The sequence below is a fragment of the Gigantopelta aegis genome, chromosome 10 (assembly GCF_016097555.1).
Source record: "Gigantopelta aegis isolate Gae_Host chromosome 10, Gae_host_genome, whole genome shotgun sequence".
NCBI classification, from domain to species: Eukaryota; Metazoa; Mollusca; class Gastropoda; order Neomphalida; family Peltospiridae; genus Gigantopelta; species Gigantopelta aegis.
The window spans coordinates 20244073-20263250 of record NC_054708.1 but is presented as its reverse complement, the minus strand read 5'-3'; the positions used below and the strand labels follow the sequence as shown (position 1 = coordinate 20263250).

The window sequence follows — 19178 nt, the reverse complement described above, 5'->3', positions numbered from 1 at the left end:
CACCTCTAGAGCACATTCATTTATTAATGATCAGCTACTGGATGTCAATATATGACGGTTTGACATACATGTTTGACATACATGTATAGTCTTAGAGAGAAACCAGCTACATTATTCCATTAGTAGCAAAGTTAAAGTTTGTTTTTGTTTAACGATACCACTAAAGCACTTTGATTTATTAATCATCGGCTACTGGATGTAAAACATTTCTTAATTTTGACATATAGTCTTAGACAGGAAAACTGTACATTACTAGTAGCAAGAAATCTTTTTAAATGCACTATCCCACAGAGAGGATAGCACTTACCATGGTATTTGATATACCGGTCGTAGTGCACTGGCTGGGACTAGACCAGGTTAGACACATACATAATGTCTACTGGCCCGTAGGAATGTTATGTGAAGTGGGCCCATTTCATTAACCCATTCCTTACGTTGTTCTAGTTAATAGTTATAGTTCGTAAATGGGTGTCCTGTTGCTTGTAATATAAAGGAAAGAAAGAAAGAAAGAAATGTTTTATTTAACGACGCACTCAACACATTTTATTTACGGTTATATTGGCGTCAGACATATGGTTAAGGACCACACAGATTTTGAGAGGAAACCCGCTGTCGCCACTACATGGGCTACTCTTTCCGATTAGCAGCAAGGAAGCTTTTATTTGCGCTTCCCACAGGCAGGATAGTAATATAAAGGATGTCTTGCCGTTAATTCGATGGTGTGACAAAGAGTTACTATTACCAATTTCGACATGCAGTAGACGAAGTGTCATTAATTAAGAACCAAAACCAACGAAACCGGTAGTTGATCAAAAATCGTATTTTTTAAGTGCAACAGACTTCAAAAATGACCAGCAAGCATACTGATGGAGAGTCTGTAGTTGCAACAACGAAACAAGGTTAACCAATGAAATGAGAAAATAATACATGTTTTATTTTAAAAGTGCCCCTTTTCCAGCTGCAGAAATTCTTACATTCCTGTACTCTGGTTTTTTTTGTACCACCCCCCCCCCCCCCCCCCCCCCCCCACCCCCCCCCCCCCCCCCCCCCCTACACACACCCTCACCTAGTTATTTCAGGCTAGGTACATATTATATTTATCCCAAACCATTTCAACCAGGCTGCCAGCTGAACTTCTGTATACATATTTGTCTTGTATAAAACGCTGTCTTGCAGACGGGATGAGCAACATATCGGTACGACTGGTGAATGGCCTACTGAATTCTGGTCGGGTGGAAGTCTTCTACAACGGCTCCTGGGGCACCGTCTGTGACGACAGCTGGGACACTGCCGCAGCAAAAGTCGTCTGCAGGATGCTCGGTCTTCCATAGTCAGTTGCTCTTTATTAGTAAATATTCTATTTCAATCTAAAATACGATTATAATCTTCCATTATATTACGATTTCCAGTAGGCCCAAATACCTCCATCCTTAATAACAGAATCATCATCTTTATGATCCGCATCACCATTATTATTATTAGCAGCAGTAGTAATAGTAGTAGTAGTAACAGCAGTATCAGTGGTAGTAGAAGTAGCTTCAGTATAAACTGTAGACGTAGTAGCAGCATCAGCAGTCGTGGTAGTCGTAGTCGTAGTAGTATAGTAGTAGAAGCAGCAACAGCAGCAGCAATAGCAGTAGTAAAGATATTATAAGGTATAACATGCTACGACAAAGTCACTTTATGTATGCATTTGATAATACATATACAGTGCTAATTAACTTCCTGTATCTCTCCAACGCAGTGAAGCGGCCGAGGCCCAGTCAGAGGCTCACTTTAACGACGAAAGTCTTCCCATCGTTCTGGACGACGTCCACTGCTATGGGTGGGAAACAGGTTTGAGTGACTGCGGCCATTCTGGATGGGGAGTCCACAACTGCAAACACAATGAGGATGCCAGTGTTATCTGTCAGTCAGGTATTATTATATCTGACGTGTTAACACGAAGTAAAATAACTCGTTTGCGATGGTTTACAGGTGTTTCAAACTCTGTAGTTTATTAAATTATATTCCCTTGTTTTGTTAGTCATATCCTTCGTTGGAGTTATACTAATCAAATACATTTTGTCTGCACGTGTTTGTGTGAATATGTTTGTACAAGTATTTTGTTTTGTTTTGTTTTGTTTTTGTTTGTTTGTTAGTTAGTTAGTTTTGTTTTTGTTTTGTTTTTGTTGTTTTGTTTTGTAGGTTTGTTTTACTGATTTGTTTTGGGGTTGTTGTTGTTGTTGTTTGGTTTTTTTTTTTTTTTTGGGGGGGGGGGGTTGTTTTCGCTTTTTGTCTTTTTTTGTTTTGTTTTGGTTTTTTTGCTTTGTTTTGTGTGTTTTGGAGGTGGGGTTTTTTAGCTTTTGTTTTGTTTGTTTTGGTATTTGTCTTTGTTTTTGTTTTTTGTTTTTTGTTTTCTTGTTTAATTTAATTTAATTTAATTTAATTTAATTTAATTTTTTATATTCATATTTTCTATGTGTATCCAGGTACCTGTATATACTTTAGGCTTTGATGAAAAATATGTATGTGTGTCATAATTTCTAATTTCGTGACCGTGTTACTTGTAGAAAGAACCTACAACCTCACTGTTCGTCTGGTGGGTGACAGTAAAGAGTACGGGCGGGTGGAGGTCTACCACGACGGCCAGTGGGGCACGATCTGTGACGACGAGTGGGACACACGAGATGCACGGGTCGTCTGCAAGATGCTGGGATTGCCACAGTTAGTAGTTTGCTTGTTTCTATACCATAGTTGTGAATATACAGTGTAGCAGTTGGTATAATATGGTTGTGAATATACAGTATAGCAGTTGGTATAATATGGAATATGGTTGTGTTTGTATACCGTGGTTGTGTTTGTATTCTAATCAGGTGGTTTTGGTGATAGTCTGTGGATGCTTTAAAGTGACACTGGTCAACGCTGTATGACAAAAGGGATGACTTCAACTTGCCAATAGATAATTTTACCTGTATCTTGATCAATATACCTTCTGATCCAGCTTTTGGTGTCTACATATCAACACTTTTAAGATACTTTAGGTCATGTTCTTTGTATGCATATTTCAAACAACGGCATGTCATTCTAGCACAGTTGTTCCATCATGGTTATGATGTCCAGGGACTCATGAGGACATTCAAAATGTTTTATGGTAGACATTTGGAGGCTATATCTACTAAATACGATGCACCACTGACCAAATTGATGGCTGATGCTATTCCATATTTTTTCATCTGTTTGGTTAAACTATTGGACATTCATTTGTTCATTGTTTTAGATGAAGTGATACTTGATAGCTGTGGTAGCAGTACTTATAACGGGTGCCACCGTTGAGGCAGGATATGCGCATCTTTTGCGAACACCTGATGACATCATTGTTTTGATAGTGATTCATGAGTGCATAACTCTTTAATTTCTGGCAGTGCTAGGATTAAAACTGTGATAAAGGATCTTCTCGGGAGTGGCTGTCCTCCTATATACGAGGCACTAGATACAGATTCATGGAATCAACCACTATTTTGTAATATAACGTGTTTGTAGTTTTATGTTTGTATGATGTATTTGCATAAAGTTTTATTGTGTTTAGGGTTTTGTGTTTATATTTAAATGTGGGTTTCTTTTTTTTCTTTTTTTTTGTTATTGTTGTTTTTTTGTAGTATGTTTTTATAGTTTTTATGTTTGTATATGTGGGTTTTTTTTAATAATGTGTTACAAATAGTTTTTATATTTGTATAGTGTGTTTATAGGTTTTATGTTTGTATAATTATTGTTTGTGGTGTTTGTATAGTGTTTTTGTTTAGTTTATATAATGTGTTTATAGTTTCATGTTTATACATTGTGTTTGTACCGGTATAAAGTGTCTGTATTTATAGTGTGTGATTCTATTTTGACAGTGAAGGGGCCCAGCCACGCCGTAAAGCTTACTTCGGTGTAGGGAACAAGAAGATCCTTCTTGACGACATGGGGTGTAATGGCACGGAGACGTCGCTGTTGTCGTGTCGCCACTCCGGCTGGGGCATCCACGATTGCGACAGCCACGAAGATGCTGGGGTTATATGCGAATCAGGTGACACATTTAGTATTGATCTATCAAATTGACAAAGCTGGTTTCTTCTGAACAAGAATTATAAAGAAGCTGGTATTAATAAGTATAATTTGTGTGCTCCTCATATTTTACATATTTTTGTGTAGTGCTGTATCACTAATAATCAAAATATCCTGCTGGGCATGCCTCCGGACCCTTTAGTGTCTTGTATGCTCGTTCGTTCCAAGTATTCATCCCCCCCCCCCCACACACACACACACATTCACACACAAATCCTAGCTATACATTGATGTAAAAAAAAAAAAAAAAAAAAAAGAGGAAAAAGGATCTTCAAGTGTTTTTCTCCATTTTGGTTTTAGGCTTAAACGAGACGCTACAGGTGCGGTTAGTGAATGGGACAAAAACTTCGGGCCGTGTTGAAATATTTCACAACGGGACGTGGGGAACTGTTTGTGACGATGACTGGGACAACAGGGCAGCACAGGTGGTGTGCAGAATGCTGGGCTTACCAACGTATGTTTGAAAACTCGCTAAAATTTAACAAAGTTGCATAACGGTCATTTCATAAAAGAATCTCCTTTTGTCTCGTTCGGAATACAACGTTTAAGAGCAAATGTTTAAGGATTCAACTAATTTCTAGTACTTGGCCTAGTAATAATCACTAAATTAAACAAGCTTGAATGATTGTTTTAGTTTTAATATTATTTGTAAGGAGCTTCATATAAATATGAAATGGCCCATAAAGGAAATGTTCTATTGTAACAAACACAATGTAGTAGTTTTTGTGTGCATACGCGCGCGCGCGTGAGTGTGTACATATACACCTTCACCACTTCCCATTTATTTGTGAGTCATTATTATTAAATCATTAAAGTACAAAGAGGATAAAAAAAAATAGAGATACTTATTAGTAATTACATATTTAATGAAATGTTTTATTATAAAAAGTGCTTTAATTAAAACAATCTGAGTATAAGTTTACAAGATATTATATTTGTGAACAGTACAGGCGCGCAGGCAGCCAGTGGCACTAAGTTTGGGTTTGGGGACGACAGTACGCCTATTCTGGTGAATTACGTCAACTGCTATGGGGACGAGACTAACCTGGACCAGTGTGGACACGGAGGGTGGGGAACACACGACTGTCTGCACGAAGAGGACGCTGGGGTGGTCTGTCAAAAGGGTAAGATTTAGTTTAAATATATTCCTCACAAAAAGGTTAAATAACAACCAAAGAAGCATGAAACTGATGTATCACTTGCAAATATTCTTAATGATTTGATGTGATATTAAACGTTCACCATTCAGTAAACACAACCATACGTGATATTGGTCGTACTACGAGTTGTATTAGAGTAATCGTCTCTTCAAATAAATTCCCATAGAAATTCACGTGCAAAATACAATGTTCGTGGATACCATGCATGTTTTTGCAAACAACACGCTTGAATTAGCTTTATAAAGTGGAAGCCGACGTGGTCTAAACGTCTTTAGCAATGGTTAGGTGTCATTTAACGCCCATTGAAGTGGTACAAGCCATTGGAATGCTTCAAGGAGGGATGTCACAGACTGCAGCTACCAACCTGTACAAGGTCCATAGCAATGCAATTTCCATGACCTTTGCAAGGTTTCAACAGACTGACCTATTCATAGAGCGACCTTGTCCTGGTCGTTCAGGGTTAATAACCTTTTGTGAAGACTGATATCTGGCATAAGTAGCAAGAAAAAAAACCCAATTCTACCGAACGAACTTTCCAACATGATTTATCAAGAGTACATATTAATCAAATATCCAGTCAGACGGCTAGGAACAGACTTTCAAGATTGTGACCATCACTCCAGAAGACCACTACAAGGCGAGACACTCCCACTCCCGAGCAGAAAAACGTCCGCTAGATTGGTTTATGCGCTTCATGGTAAACCGAATGACCACGTCGGGAACCAATAAAATAGTTCGCGAACGTTAGAGAAACGTTCGCTGGTTGAACATGGGGCAGATGTGAATGCAGCGAGCAAAGCAGCACATCAACTGGAAGGTAACCGTTGGCGACGTATTCTTTTTCCAGACGAGTCACAATTCTATATGAACTTTAATGATGGACGACGTAGAGTGTCGAGAGAAGATGGAGAATGTTTCGCAAATCGTACCACTACCGAACACGAACGTTTATGGTGGTGGTAGCATTATGGTTTTAGCTGTAATTTAGGCATTGATATCTACAGGCATTTTTCCAGAGTGGTGGGGGAAGCAAGACACGTTGACAAATAATAACAATAGGAATCTGGACTATACATACACAGCGAAAGGAAGCGAACATTTTTGTTTGGGTTGATTTTTAGCGGGTTGGGAGGCATGTTCTCTCGGAAATGTTTTAAAACTAGATGTAAAAGTCATTTTTATATATGATGATAAATGCAATACTTTTAAAAACAATTTCACGATGTACAACATTTACTATACATGTGTATAGGCCTACGCTTCAAATATATGCACCGCAGTCATGCACCAAATTGTCAGATCAAATGAAATATTTACATACAAAGAGCAATGAAATAAAAAATGTTACTATTACAATTGCAAACATCATGAATACAAACAATCGTTAGCTGAATTGGTTTGACTTCCTTGGTAAAGTGTTCAGTGACATCCTATTTGGAAAGGCTGATGTTCTAAAATGCAATTTCCTACATTTGACAAGTAAAGTTCATATGGTAAATTTTGGTAAATGCCAATATTTTAAATATGTCACGCTAACATATTTTGACTGATGAATGTATACGGCAAACAAATTTCAGGTGCAGATCCAGGGGTGGGTGGGGTAGGAACCAGTTTTAAAATGCCTTTTTTTTTGGTCATTAAACTGAAGCATGATTTTTATGTTTAAACTGTTAGCAGACTGCAGATTTATAAAATTTTCTTCTTCGACCCGATAGAGTCCACTGAGAATTTGACTGTTCGTTTGGTGAACGGGACGACGACGTCCGGAAGAGTGGAGGTGTTGCACAACGGAGAATGGGGGACAGTCTGCGATGATAAGTGGGACACACGGGAAGCACGTGTAATCTGTAGGATGCTGGGATTGCCCTTGTTAGTATTGACCTCATATTTACTGATTTTGGTGATTTCGTATGTCAGACATACAATCTGTTTATTTAATTACTATATATGTAAAATGGATAACGTACGTTTTGCTAAACTTGTAAATGCAATGCTCAAACGTATAGTCTGGATTCAAACTGCATTTTAATGGATATGACACTAAAGCCAATGTGAGACTAAACTTGTCTTTAAAATCTTAAATTCTCAACTGTAATAAGGTGTAAAAATGTGTTTCCGGGAAAACAACCCTACCTACAAAACATAACCGATTTATTCCCTAGTGTATTTTTTTTTTTTTTGGAGGGGGGGGGGGGGGGGTGATTTTATTATATTTATGTAGATGAAAAAAAGAGAATATATATATATATATATATATATATATATATATATATACATTGTATATACAAATAACAAAGATTAAGAAGGAAAATTATTGTTCAAGATATGTTTTAAATTTATTGAAATGAATTTATATCTTGGAACCAGCCTCGGTGGCGTAGTGGTTAGGCCATCGGTCTACAGGCTGGTAGGTACTGGGTTCGGATCCCAGTCGAGGCATGGGATTTTTAATCCAGATACCGACTCCAAACCCTGAGTGAGTGCTCCGCAAGGCTCAATGTGTAGGTGTCAACCACTTGCACCGACCAGTGATCCATAACTGGTTCAACAAAGGCCAGGGTTTGTGCTATCATGCCTGTGGGAAGCGCAAATAAAAGATCCCTTGCTGCCCTTCGTAAAAGAGTAGCCTATGTGGCGACAGCGGGTTTCCTCTCAAAATCTGTGTGGTCCTTAACCATATGTCTGACGCCATATAACCGTAAATAAAATGTGTTGAGTGCGTCGTTAAATAAAACATTTCTTTCTTTATATCTTGGAGTTAGACATATGTTGTAATAGATATTCGATTGCTGTTGGAACCGATATTATAATCCGATATTATAAACCGATATTATAATGTGCAAACGTCACTAACCCAAACGTATTTCAGCGAGGGTGCGGAACCAAAACACAAGGCTTATTTCGGCCAGGGAAACAACTCCGTACACCTGGACGACGTCGAGTGTTACGGTGCGGAGGAGTCCCTTGTGCAGTGTAACCACGCGGGCTGGCAACACCATGACTGTGAACACGACGAGGACGCTGGGGTGTTGTGCCTGCCAGGTATTTAAATTTCTATTTTACCTGCTCATTAACAACAGGTTTTAAACGCTGCTCTCGTGTTTTTATGTTTTGTTTTCTCCTGATGATGTCAACATTTAGTTGACGAAACGTTGAAACGTTGTACCTTGTAGTTTTAAACAGACTTATTCTTATCATTAACAACAGGGGCCATATTGCAGTTAAATTTGTATCTCTGCACAAGACAAAAGTCAACGCGACGTTTTGACAATGTCTTGATTGTTCATATGTAAATGGTATATATATATATATATATATATATATATATATATATATATATATATATATATATATATATATAAACGTTTTTGTGATACTCAAATCAGTTAGGCCCCTATCACTGTATTTTAATGCATAGCCTTTCATTTTTCAAAATACGATAATAATTATGACATCAGACCAAAAGCTGCTCTATTACAACTGAGCTGCGATTCTCTACCCTTGAGGAAGACGGCTATATTAGTATGTGCATTTTCTCTTTCATTACAGCAGAGGTGGATCAAGGGGCCAAAGTTCGTCTGCTGAACAAAGGCAACTACTCTGGAAGAGTGGAGATCAAATACAATGGAACGTGGGGTACAGTTTGCGATGACTCATGGGACACTAAAGATGCCAAAGTCATCTGCCGAATGCTTAACTTACCATAGTACGATCTATTGCATTTTATTATTTAAGTAGCGTACGTTAATATGGTCTAGTCATTTTCGTCACATGCTGCACAGTGTAACGTGTTGTAGATGTTACCGTCACGCATTGGCCGCAGAGCCGGTGTATCCTAGTAGCACATGTAGCACGTGCTACAGGTCCCGCACTTCAGGGGAGGGAGGGGGGGGGGGGGGGCGGTGATGTGTACTTTTATTTCCCCCAAGAGGGTTGCAAAATATATATCCTGGGAAGGCGGTCCCGCTGTTATTTGTGCTACAGGCCCCGCGGATCCTTAAACCGGATCTAGTTGGGCGCTAAAAATTAGCAACGTTTCGTGTAGAAAATTAGACTAATTGCCACTTACACTAAACCTAAGAAAATTACGAAATTATGGCTTTTTAAAGCCTTATATAGTTTTCTTTTTCTACAGTTATTGATTAAACAGCTATCAGAAAAATATTTTCTCAGTGCTCAGCTGGAGATAAGCTTTTATTCTGACATACAGTAAAGTGGATGGGCATAGAATAGTTTGTTGCAGAACCAAAAACACACTCTCTAAACTGTTTTGGGGTTTTCAGTACCAGTAATAAACCAGACTCTTACTGGATCCAGAGTTTAAAGGGACATTCCTGAGTTTGCTGCATTGTAAGATGTTTCCAACTAATAAAATATTTCTACGATTAAACTTACATATTAAACATATTTTCTTGTTTAGAATATCAGTGTCTGTATATTCAATGTGTTTCTGGTTGTCTTAATATTTGTAAGAAGCCCAAACTGGATTTAGGAAATAAAATGAAATTTAACCTAGTACAAATATTAGAACGATCAGAAACACGTTTAAAATACAGCTACTAATATTTTTTTGCAGAATTACAATCGTTAAAAAGTCTCTGTTAGTCGATAACATCATTACAATTGCAGCAAAGTCAGGAATGTCCCTTTAATCGTTGAATATGACAAACCTTAATTGATATGACCATGATGACATAATTACTTGGCGATTGCGATAATCACCAATAATTTAATGTAAATACTGCGTTTCGTAGACTTTTGTGCTGCTACACATTAACAACTTTTGCATGGATGGATAATGACATTTTGCAGCGAAGGCGCAGAAGCAAGAAGCCAGGCTCATTTTGGTGAAGGTGTTGATCTCATCTATCTAGACAACGTCGACTGCTATGGCTGGGAACCCACTATTGCCATGTGTGGCCATTCTGGCTGGGGAACACACAACTGCAAACACAGAGAAGATGCAGGCGTCATTTGTGGTGAAAGTAAGTCTACCATGCACGGCGGAGCAGTGTGTGTGTGTGTGTGTGTGTGTGTGTGTGAGAGAGAGAGAGAGAGAGAGAGAGAGAGAGAGAGAGAGAGAGAGAGAGAGAGAGAGAGAGGAATACAATAATTTTTAATCAAAATATTATTGGTAGTAAATCTTAAAGCATAGATGAATTTTACTTGTGGAATGCAGGAAATTGCATTTCAGGACATCTAGTTTTCACAATTTTACGGAGGAGAGTACCCCTCGAACCACCTAGAAACTTTGCTTTGCGCCCTTGATCTGTTAGCCCCCCCCCCCCCCCCCCCCGTTCCTGTCTACCGACTACGGGAATTTCATCATTTCGTAATTATACACCTATTATAGAATCAGAAGCATGTATGGTTACTACATGCATTTAGAGGGTTATTTCATTTCACTGAATAAAATGAGAAAATGAGGATTTGTCGCAATATTCTGCTGTTTGAGCAAATTGGAACCTTTTATTATTTTGTTGAAAGTTCAATTATTAAGAGATATTACTTATAATCTTTGTTCACATTATTTGTGCTTTGTGTATTTTGTGCTCGATGTTTGAAAGATTATCATTGTTGTTTCACTTTAATAGTTTTATATAAGTTTAATATAACATCAAATCGTTTGTCGTGTTGTCCATGGCTATAATATACAAGTGTGTGTATGGTGGGGGGGGGGGGGGGGGGGGGGTAGCGGGATTTAGCTCAGTCGGTTAAGTGCTCGCTTGAGGTGCTTGTTTCGCAGGATCGAACCACCTCGGTGGCTCCATTCAACTGATTTGGGGTTTTTTTTCGCCCCAACCTGTACACCACAACTGGTCAAAGGCCGTGATATTGGTTTTCCTGTCTGTGAGAAAATGCATATAAAAGATCCCTTGCTGCATTAGACAAAATTAAGCGGGTTTCCTCTAATGGCTATTTATCAGTATTACAAAATGTTTGACATCCAATAGCCAATGATTAATTAATCAATGTGCTCTAGTGGTGTCGTTAAACAAAACAAACTTTTTTTTATAATATGCAATTAGACTGTGACTGTTGCCATGTATATTTTCCGAAAGAAAGTGGTGAAAACGTGACCGTGCGTCTGGTCGGAGGGACGAACTCGTCTGGCAGGGTGGAGGTCTTCAGACACAATGTATGGGGCACAGTCTGTGACGACAGGTGGGACTCCAAGGATGCACGAGTTGTCTGCAGAATGCTTGGATTACCTTTGTAAGCGAACGTCTTCGTATAATATTTAGCGTCTGTATATTGTTTGACATATTTGAGAACAGTCTAAGGCTGGAAGATGTCAATATATATATATATATATATATATATATATATATATATATATATATATATATATATATATATATAAAACTTAGTATATTTATTGCAAGTAAATGATATCATGTAAGACTTAAACTAACTGATTATATACATAGTGCTCTTTAATGTATTTATTTTAACATCACTGTGACACTCTCAGCTTCTTCCTACAGGTCCCTCCAGGTCCTCACTACACGTCCCTCCAGCTCCTAACTACACGCCCCTCCAGCACCTCACTACACGTCCCTCCAGCTCCTACTACACGCCCCTCCAGCTCCTACTACATGCCCCTCAGCTCCTAACTACACGCCCCTCCAGCACCTCATTACACGTCCCTCCAGCTCCTACCACACGACCCTCCAGCTCCTAACCTCACGCCCCTTCAGGTCCTAACTACACGCCCCTCCAGCTCCTAACTACACACCCCTCCAGGTCCTCACTAAACGTCCCTCCAGTTCCTAAGTACACGTCCCTCCAGCTACTAACTACACATCCCTCCGGGTCCTCACTACACGTCCCTCCAGGTCCTCACTACACGCCCCTCCAGCTCCTAACTACACGTCTCTCCAGGTCCTAACTACACGCCCCTCCAGCTCCTAACTACACGTCCCTCCAGCTCCTCACTACACGTCCCTCCAGCACCTCACATCACTGTGGCCCTCTCAGCTTCTTCCTACAGGTCCCTACAGGTCCTCACTACACGTCCCTCCAGCTACTAACTACACATCCCTCCGGGTCCTCACTACACGTCCCTCCAGGTCCTCACTACACGCCCCTCCAGCTCCTAACTACACGTCTCTCCAGGTCCTAACTACACGCCCCTCCAGCTCCTAACTACACGTCCCTCCAGCTCCTCACTACACGTCCCTCCAGCACCTCACATCACTGTGGCCCTCTCAGCTTCTTCCTACAGGTCCCTACAGGTCCTCACTACACGTCCCTCCAGCTCCTAACTACACGTCCCTTCAGCTCCTAACTACACGCCCCTCCAGCTCCTGACTACACGTCCCTCCAGCTCCTCACCACGCCCCTCCAGCTCCTGACTACACGTCCCTCCAGCTCCTCACCACGCCCCTCCAGCTCCTAACTACATGTCCCTCCAACTCCTCACTACACGCCCCTCCAGCTCCTCACTACACGTCCATCCAGGCCCTCACTACACGCCTCTCCAAGTCCTCACTACACACCCCTCCAGGTCCTCACTACATGTCACTCCAGCTCCTCACAACACGCCCCTCCAGGTTCTCACTACACGCCCCTCTCGCTCATTCAGTCACTTTCCTAAGAGTAGTTGTTTTTCATTGACAAAGGAGTGGGATCTAGCTCAGTGGACCCATTTTCTGACTGTTTTTTGTCTACTATCCCAGCCAGTGCCACACAACTGGTATATCAAAGGCCATGGTATATGGTGTCCTGTCAGTAGTAAAGTACATATAAACGATCTCTTGCTGCTAATGGAAAAAGTTAACAGGATTTCTTTCATGACTACGTGCCAGAATTACCAAATGTTTGACATCCAATGGCCGATGATTAATTAAATCAGTATGTTCTATGGCGTCGTTGAACAAAACCAACTGTTTAACATCATCATTAAAGAAGTGCATTTATGTTCCCTTTTGCACGTTTCTCACCAAGGAGAGGGATGTAGCTGGCTGGTGGAACGTTCACATAAGCTACAGTGGGTCGTAGGATCGAGCCGCCTGGGTAGACCAATTCATATGTTCTTGTCTAACGGTTGATCCACGTCTGTTACGTTTAATGTTACATTATGAATAGTCTGTAAAAAAGTGCCCATATGCAAGCGGGTTTCTTATCTCAAAATAAAACTATACTATAAAAGTGATTTTAATACAGAAACCTGATTGTTAAAGGTAAATATTTTTTAAATTGAGTATTATTATTATTATTTTTTTTATCAAGAGTTTCTTTTTAATTTAACAGCGAAGGTGCCGAACCAAGACGTCGGGCGCATTACGGGCGCGGTAAAGTTCCGATCACGTTAGACAGCGTGGACTGTGAGGGAACCGAGACGAATCTCGGCATGTGTCGTCACATGGGCTGGGGTAACCATGACTGTCACCACGGAGAGGATGCCGGCGTTTTCTGCAAAGGAGGTACTGGTCACTAAGCCTTGAAAACATGACAATCCTGTTTAACAGTTTGCTATAAATCACAAAAGCTATCCTGTTTAACAACAGTTTGCTATAAATAACAGAAGCTATCCTGTTTAACAACAGTTTGCTATAAATAACAGAAGCGCCGCCTGTTAGAGGCGACGCAGTACGATACGAGAGCCTCGTACGATAATAGCAACCGATGGTAAAGTTTGTTTTATTTAACGACGCCTCTAGAGCACATTGATTTTTATCTTATCGTCGGCTATTGGACGTTAAACATATGGTCATTCTGACATATTTCTTTTAGAGGAAACCCGCTGCCGCCACATAGGCTACTCTTTCCGATAAGCAGCAAGGGGTCTTTTATATGCACTTTCCCGCAGACAGGACAGCACATACCACGGCCTTTGATGCACCTGTTGTGGACCACTGGTTGCAACCGATGGAATCATAATGTTTTGTCACAATCGGCAATTTTCGTGATACGTACTCGTGTCGTGTGGCGTCGCCTTAAGAGTGGAAACCGGTTTTCGGTCGCAAGTCGTATCTGATTTATAAACTGAATCAGAAACTCGAGATATTAAAAGGCTTCTTGGAAAGAGAGTAACAAATCGTTCGGGGTTTTTTTTTTGTGTCCTTTGAATTTGGAAAGAATAACTAGATTATCGGATGTTATTTACAAGTCTTAATGCGCATCATGTAATACATGCCTAGTTATGAACGCGTAGTCCTATATGGCACCACATTTGCTGAGTTACCGAGGCATCTATTAAACCTTTTCATCACAAGGTTTCTGCACTGTATTATTCATTTTGCTGAGGTTGTCTGGTCAAAACTGGCAGAGTTGAAAGGGTTAAGAAGCTGTCTTGTCATCCTTATCTACATTATGCGGGGTGTTTTAATGTCACGGTAAAATGGTAAGGACTAGATTTTGCTTCTAGTTCATTTCTTTGCCATATTCAACAAAATAATAATTCTTTTCTGTAAAACATTTCACTGATTTGTAACTACAATAATGTACTATTTCTTTGCATTATTCCAACGTAACTGTAATTACTACCTTCATACAATAGTATATTCATTTTATAGCATAAAAGTAAAATTAAGTATTTCAAATACTAATCGTATGGTGAAATTACATCTTCTCTTTCTCACTTTCAGAAAATGGTAACCGAACTGTTCGAGTGCGGCTGGCAAATGGTACGTCATCTTCCGGCCGCGTAGAAATACAGTACCAGGGAGAGTGGGGTACTGTGTGTGACGACGAATGGGGAAGAAATGATGCAAAGGTCGTTTGCAGGATGCTGGGATTACCCGTGTAAGTAGTTCCACTTTAACGAGATTGCATAATACAAGGATGTGACGGAACATGCTCTTAATTCTGTTTTCGCATGTGGCGATATTAATTGTTTTAGAAGGCCGTGTGCAGTTCCAAATTGCACTTAGCCAGTGGGCAACTTGTTACGTAATACTTCTGCGCGACGGTCCTCGATCGGTACGCCTAATACACACCCAGAGCAGGTGTGGAGGCCATGTGGCTAGTAGTTACGTAATATCTCCGGTAGTGCGGTTTATGGCCAGGGGATTGCTCGCGGAATGGCGACAGCCAGTCTGACGATCAGAGAAAATATACCGACTCTGGGAGAGGTGGAATATCAGATGATAGGGGGAGGACCGCCTTGTACCCCCAGGCGATTTTCTGATTTTATAATAAATAGCTAGGGTTTAGAGATATCTGGGAGAACGAGGAAGGCTCCAGGGGATCACGGACGTCGTCCACTGAACGATCTATATTAGTTCAGACGGGACTTTGGTAAATATGTATTTTCTGCTCTGTGTATAACCTTGATGTGATTGATGTGACTTTAAATATCTTAATACTGTATTATACCAATATTCTTTAGACAGTGTCTTCGGTCATCTGACGAAGTAAATCGTAGACTTTTTGTTCTAACATTATACGAGTATTTGGTAATATAAAGATTAGCCAGTCATCCTAGAAGACCTAGGTAAACTGTAGGTTATTGTCTTTATTGTGATAGGTACCAGTATTAATTCTGTGTTACAAGGTTACTGAATGAGTAGTTAGGGTTAATTAAAAATTAACCAGTTAGGAATAGTGTTGTAATTCCTTTATTAATTAAGTTCCCCTAGAAGCGTTTCTCAATTATCACACGTGTGGGTGTTGTGTCACGGTGAAGTGATTAGCATATTGTGTAAACTAGACACCTAGAGATTAACTAATTAAGTGATCAGTTCTGGGTTGTTATTATTGTTGTTATTAATTAACTACTGCGGCTGTACATTTGTCAGCGTAGGTTAATACAGATTCCAAAGTGTATTGTGTTTTTGTTGTGTTTTCTAGTGAACTAAACGTGCTATAATAATATATACTTTATATAAGATCGTATCTCTGATCATACCTAGACGAGCCAACGCGGGTATATAACTGCCTGTTACAGAGAGATCTAATAGATATACAGTTAGGAGAGATATTTGGATAATCGTGTTTTATTCATTTACGGGTATTATAGAATCCCCGTGACAAAGGAAAATTCATATATATGTTTTAGAATACCGTGGTACCAATGGTGCGAGCTACTCTCGGCCTACTAAAATCCAAACCTATACGTAGTTCCCTACCTTTTATTCTTTAGAACGACTATCAAAATTGCGCCAAACAATTTCCCATTCCCCATTCCCACCAATGGTGCACAACAATGGAGTTGAAAGGAAGAGGAGGCAACAATGGGATCACACTGCATTTGCCTGCACCTGGAATAATGGAGGATACCAAATTTCCCTTAAGATTCTTGATAGATTGTTTTCTCAGCTTGTCTGATATGGTTAATGTTATTTGATAATGTGTTTTTAAAAGAAAAACCTCCAGAATAAAAACTATTCCATCGGATTGCTATGAATTTGTGTTCAATTTCTAAAAATATGTAGGTCTCTCTCTCTCTCTCTCTCTCTCTCTCTTTCTCTCTCTCTCTCTCTTACTTTTCTAGAAAAGAGTCTTGTACATATAAAACATATAGATACAACGTAAATAAAATTACTGTTGATTTGTGTTATCACCTTGTTCTGCAATTCTGTTTGTTGGGTAAGGGTATGGAGAATTTTGGCATGCTTCCATCAGAAAACTGTTCAAGCATGACTGTCTTGGGCACAACCTCAGACTTAGCTAGAGCGTTCTGCCCATGATAAGAGTGTTGTTTGTGCTATTTAAACAAGTACTGAAGGTGTTGAACATTCCACGATAATCATAATCTGTTTTATTATTTGTTTTGACACACTAATCATACTCTTTCCTCATTTACACAGCGATGGGGCGATTGCCAAATCACGCGCCTTCTTTGGTCGAGGAAGGGTGCCAGTTCTAATGGACGGGGTTAACTGTGATGGTTCCGAGGTCAACATCGCTGACTGCAACCACGCCGGCTGGGGACTACACAATTGCCAACACGAAGAAGACGCCAGCGTTATTTGTGCTACGAGTATGCAAATTAACTTGTCTTACCTCTATTACGGATGCACAGCAATGTTTGTTATAATATTATAAATATTAGACATTTATGATATTTTCAAATTGGTTTTCCATGTAGATTCCATCAGTTTTGAAGGAAAAGGTAAATTTATGCACAAAAAAGGTGTGATGTCCATACATCACAATCAAAGTAGCATATTGAGGATCGTGTGGGATGATATGAAGTGCTGTGTTCATGTTAAAATGTTAAAAAGAGCATTTTATTCATTGTAAAAACTATTGACTCAAATGAAATTAAAACAATAATTGCTTGATTATTTGAAATCATTTTAATAACTGACAAAAGGTAGCCCGTCACTATTTAAGTACAAAACAAAACCGAATACAAATACAAAAACAAATAACAAAACAACAAAACAACCCCCAAACACACAAATTCAACATGGACAAGCATTTAAACTTCATCTTCTATTATTACAGGTACAAATGAACGTCCAAAAATTAGGAAATCTTCAACAACAGTGCCTACGCCGATCACTGCAACCACGGAAGCTACAATTACCATCGTTACGACGCCAAGACCAACCACCACGACGTCTACTACTACACAATCACCTAAAAACACGTCATCTTCGAATGCAGCACCGTCTGCCCATCACCGTAATCAATCCGCCACCTCCCCGCATTTCCCATACAGCAGCTCAAACACAACGCACATGATGCCAGTCCTACAAAATGGCGGACCAAGTCTCGACCTAAACGACGTTATCATTGGCGTGTCTGTACCGATAACATTTTTACTGCTGATCATTGTGATAATGAGTGTGGTTATCTGGCGACTGTGGCGCCAGCGAAAGTTTGGACTTTTCACAAATGGAATTAGCGAACGAGGTGACAATAACAACACAGCGATGACAAACCCAATGTACGATTTGACTGTAACGTCAGGCTGTGCAAACCCTGGCGCAGATATTTACAGTACTGTTGATGAATCAACAGATATAGGATTCTGCAACCCAGTGTATACCAACGAGAACGAGAGTTCCACGGACCCCGTTTAGGATTTAATATTCTATTCAGCTTGTTTAACCTTTTTAATGTCCAAACGTTACTTTTTTTAATGGTAAAAGTTAAATATGAGAATGTAAAATATATTCAAATTCTGTGCATTTTTTAAATGCAAAATTATTTGAATTTAGAATTATGATGAAAAACTGCTTTTATAGGGTTATCAGTGAAAACCCTTTAAGACTCAAATTAAAACAAATATAATAATGCTAAATTTATAGAATACGTTCTAATTTAAACTAATTGCACTGGTGTTATGTTTTTGAAAGTGGAGTTTGGTGATAATGTAAATTTATATATAATACCAAAGATACATGTTTTAAAAAGTTGTTTCCTGTCAACGACCTGTTAAAAATTAGCGGTAATGGTAATAAACCTTTTTTTCTTTTTAATAGTTTTAGACGTTCTGTAGACGAACACAAAGTGTTTTTACTTTAGTATTTTAACATATTAAACGTCATAGGCGTACGAGTTCCCATTTTTGTAGGGGGCAGGCTGGCTTTTGTCCGAATTTGAATAACAACATTTAATCATATTAGCATCACTACCAAACAGTTTATATAGCAAACGAATCACTGCGCATTTTTACATGAACTACAACTAATTTTGATGACAGAATGATGGAAATACATGGTAAAAAGGTTAGCGCATATTGCCCAAATATCTCTAACATTTTTGCCCAAAGCTGAGGTTTTTCTCCAGCACTAGTGGGCAGTTGCCCCCACACACACACCCGCCCCGTCTCGTACGCTTATGCTAAACGTCTATATTACTTTATCGATTTTAAAGATATAAAAAAAATACACGTCTGTTTTCAGAGGCTCAGATAGGCCAAGGCTCATTCTAGCTATTACAGCCTTTGGCTATATAATGTTCCACGTGCCACCCTTCTCCAATTGGCTCTGACGATGATCATGTAGTGAAGCATTTTATATCCTCTTTCGA

The 19178-nt window shown here is 39.5% G+C and overlaps 1 protein-coding gene across 3 annotated transcripts in view; it reads left to right on the top strand.

The window, feature by feature from the left end:
• LOC121382608 (deleted in malignant brain tumors 1 protein-like) overlaps positions 1-18620 on the top strand; it is a 31206-nt gene extending 12586 nt beyond the window's left edge. Inside the window, exons 6-20 of one of the 3 annotated variants that reach the window (XM_041512127.1) lie at positions 1177-1330; positions 1745-1917; positions 2553-2706; positions 3876-4048; positions 4387-4540; positions 5032-5210; positions 6962-7115; positions 8116-8288; positions 8799-8952; positions 10059-10231; positions 11309-11462; positions 13503-13675; positions 14840-14996; positions 17003-17175; positions 17646-18620. In XM_041512127.1, the coding sequence (XP_041368061.1) occupies positions 1177-1330; positions 1745-1917; positions 2553-2706; positions 3876-4048; positions 4387-4540; positions 5032-5210; positions 6962-7115; positions 8116-8288; positions 8799-8952; positions 10059-10231; positions 11309-11462; positions 13503-13675; positions 14840-14996; positions 17003-17175; positions 17646-18226 (2879 nt within the window). In that variant the 3' untranslated portion in view covers positions 18227-18620. Of the gene's footprint in view, positions 1-1176; positions 1331-1744; positions 1918-2552; positions 2707-3875; positions 4049-4386; positions 4541-5031; positions 5211-6961; positions 7116-8115; positions 8289-8795; positions 8953-10058; positions 10232-11308; positions 11463-13502; positions 13676-14498; positions 14596-14839; positions 14997-17002; positions 17176-17645 lie in introns of those variants that run through there. The other 2 variants (XM_041512126.1, XM_041512128.1) reach the window with 2 other exon arrangements.
• The last annotated feature ends 558 nt before the right edge of the window (positions 18621-19178 follow it).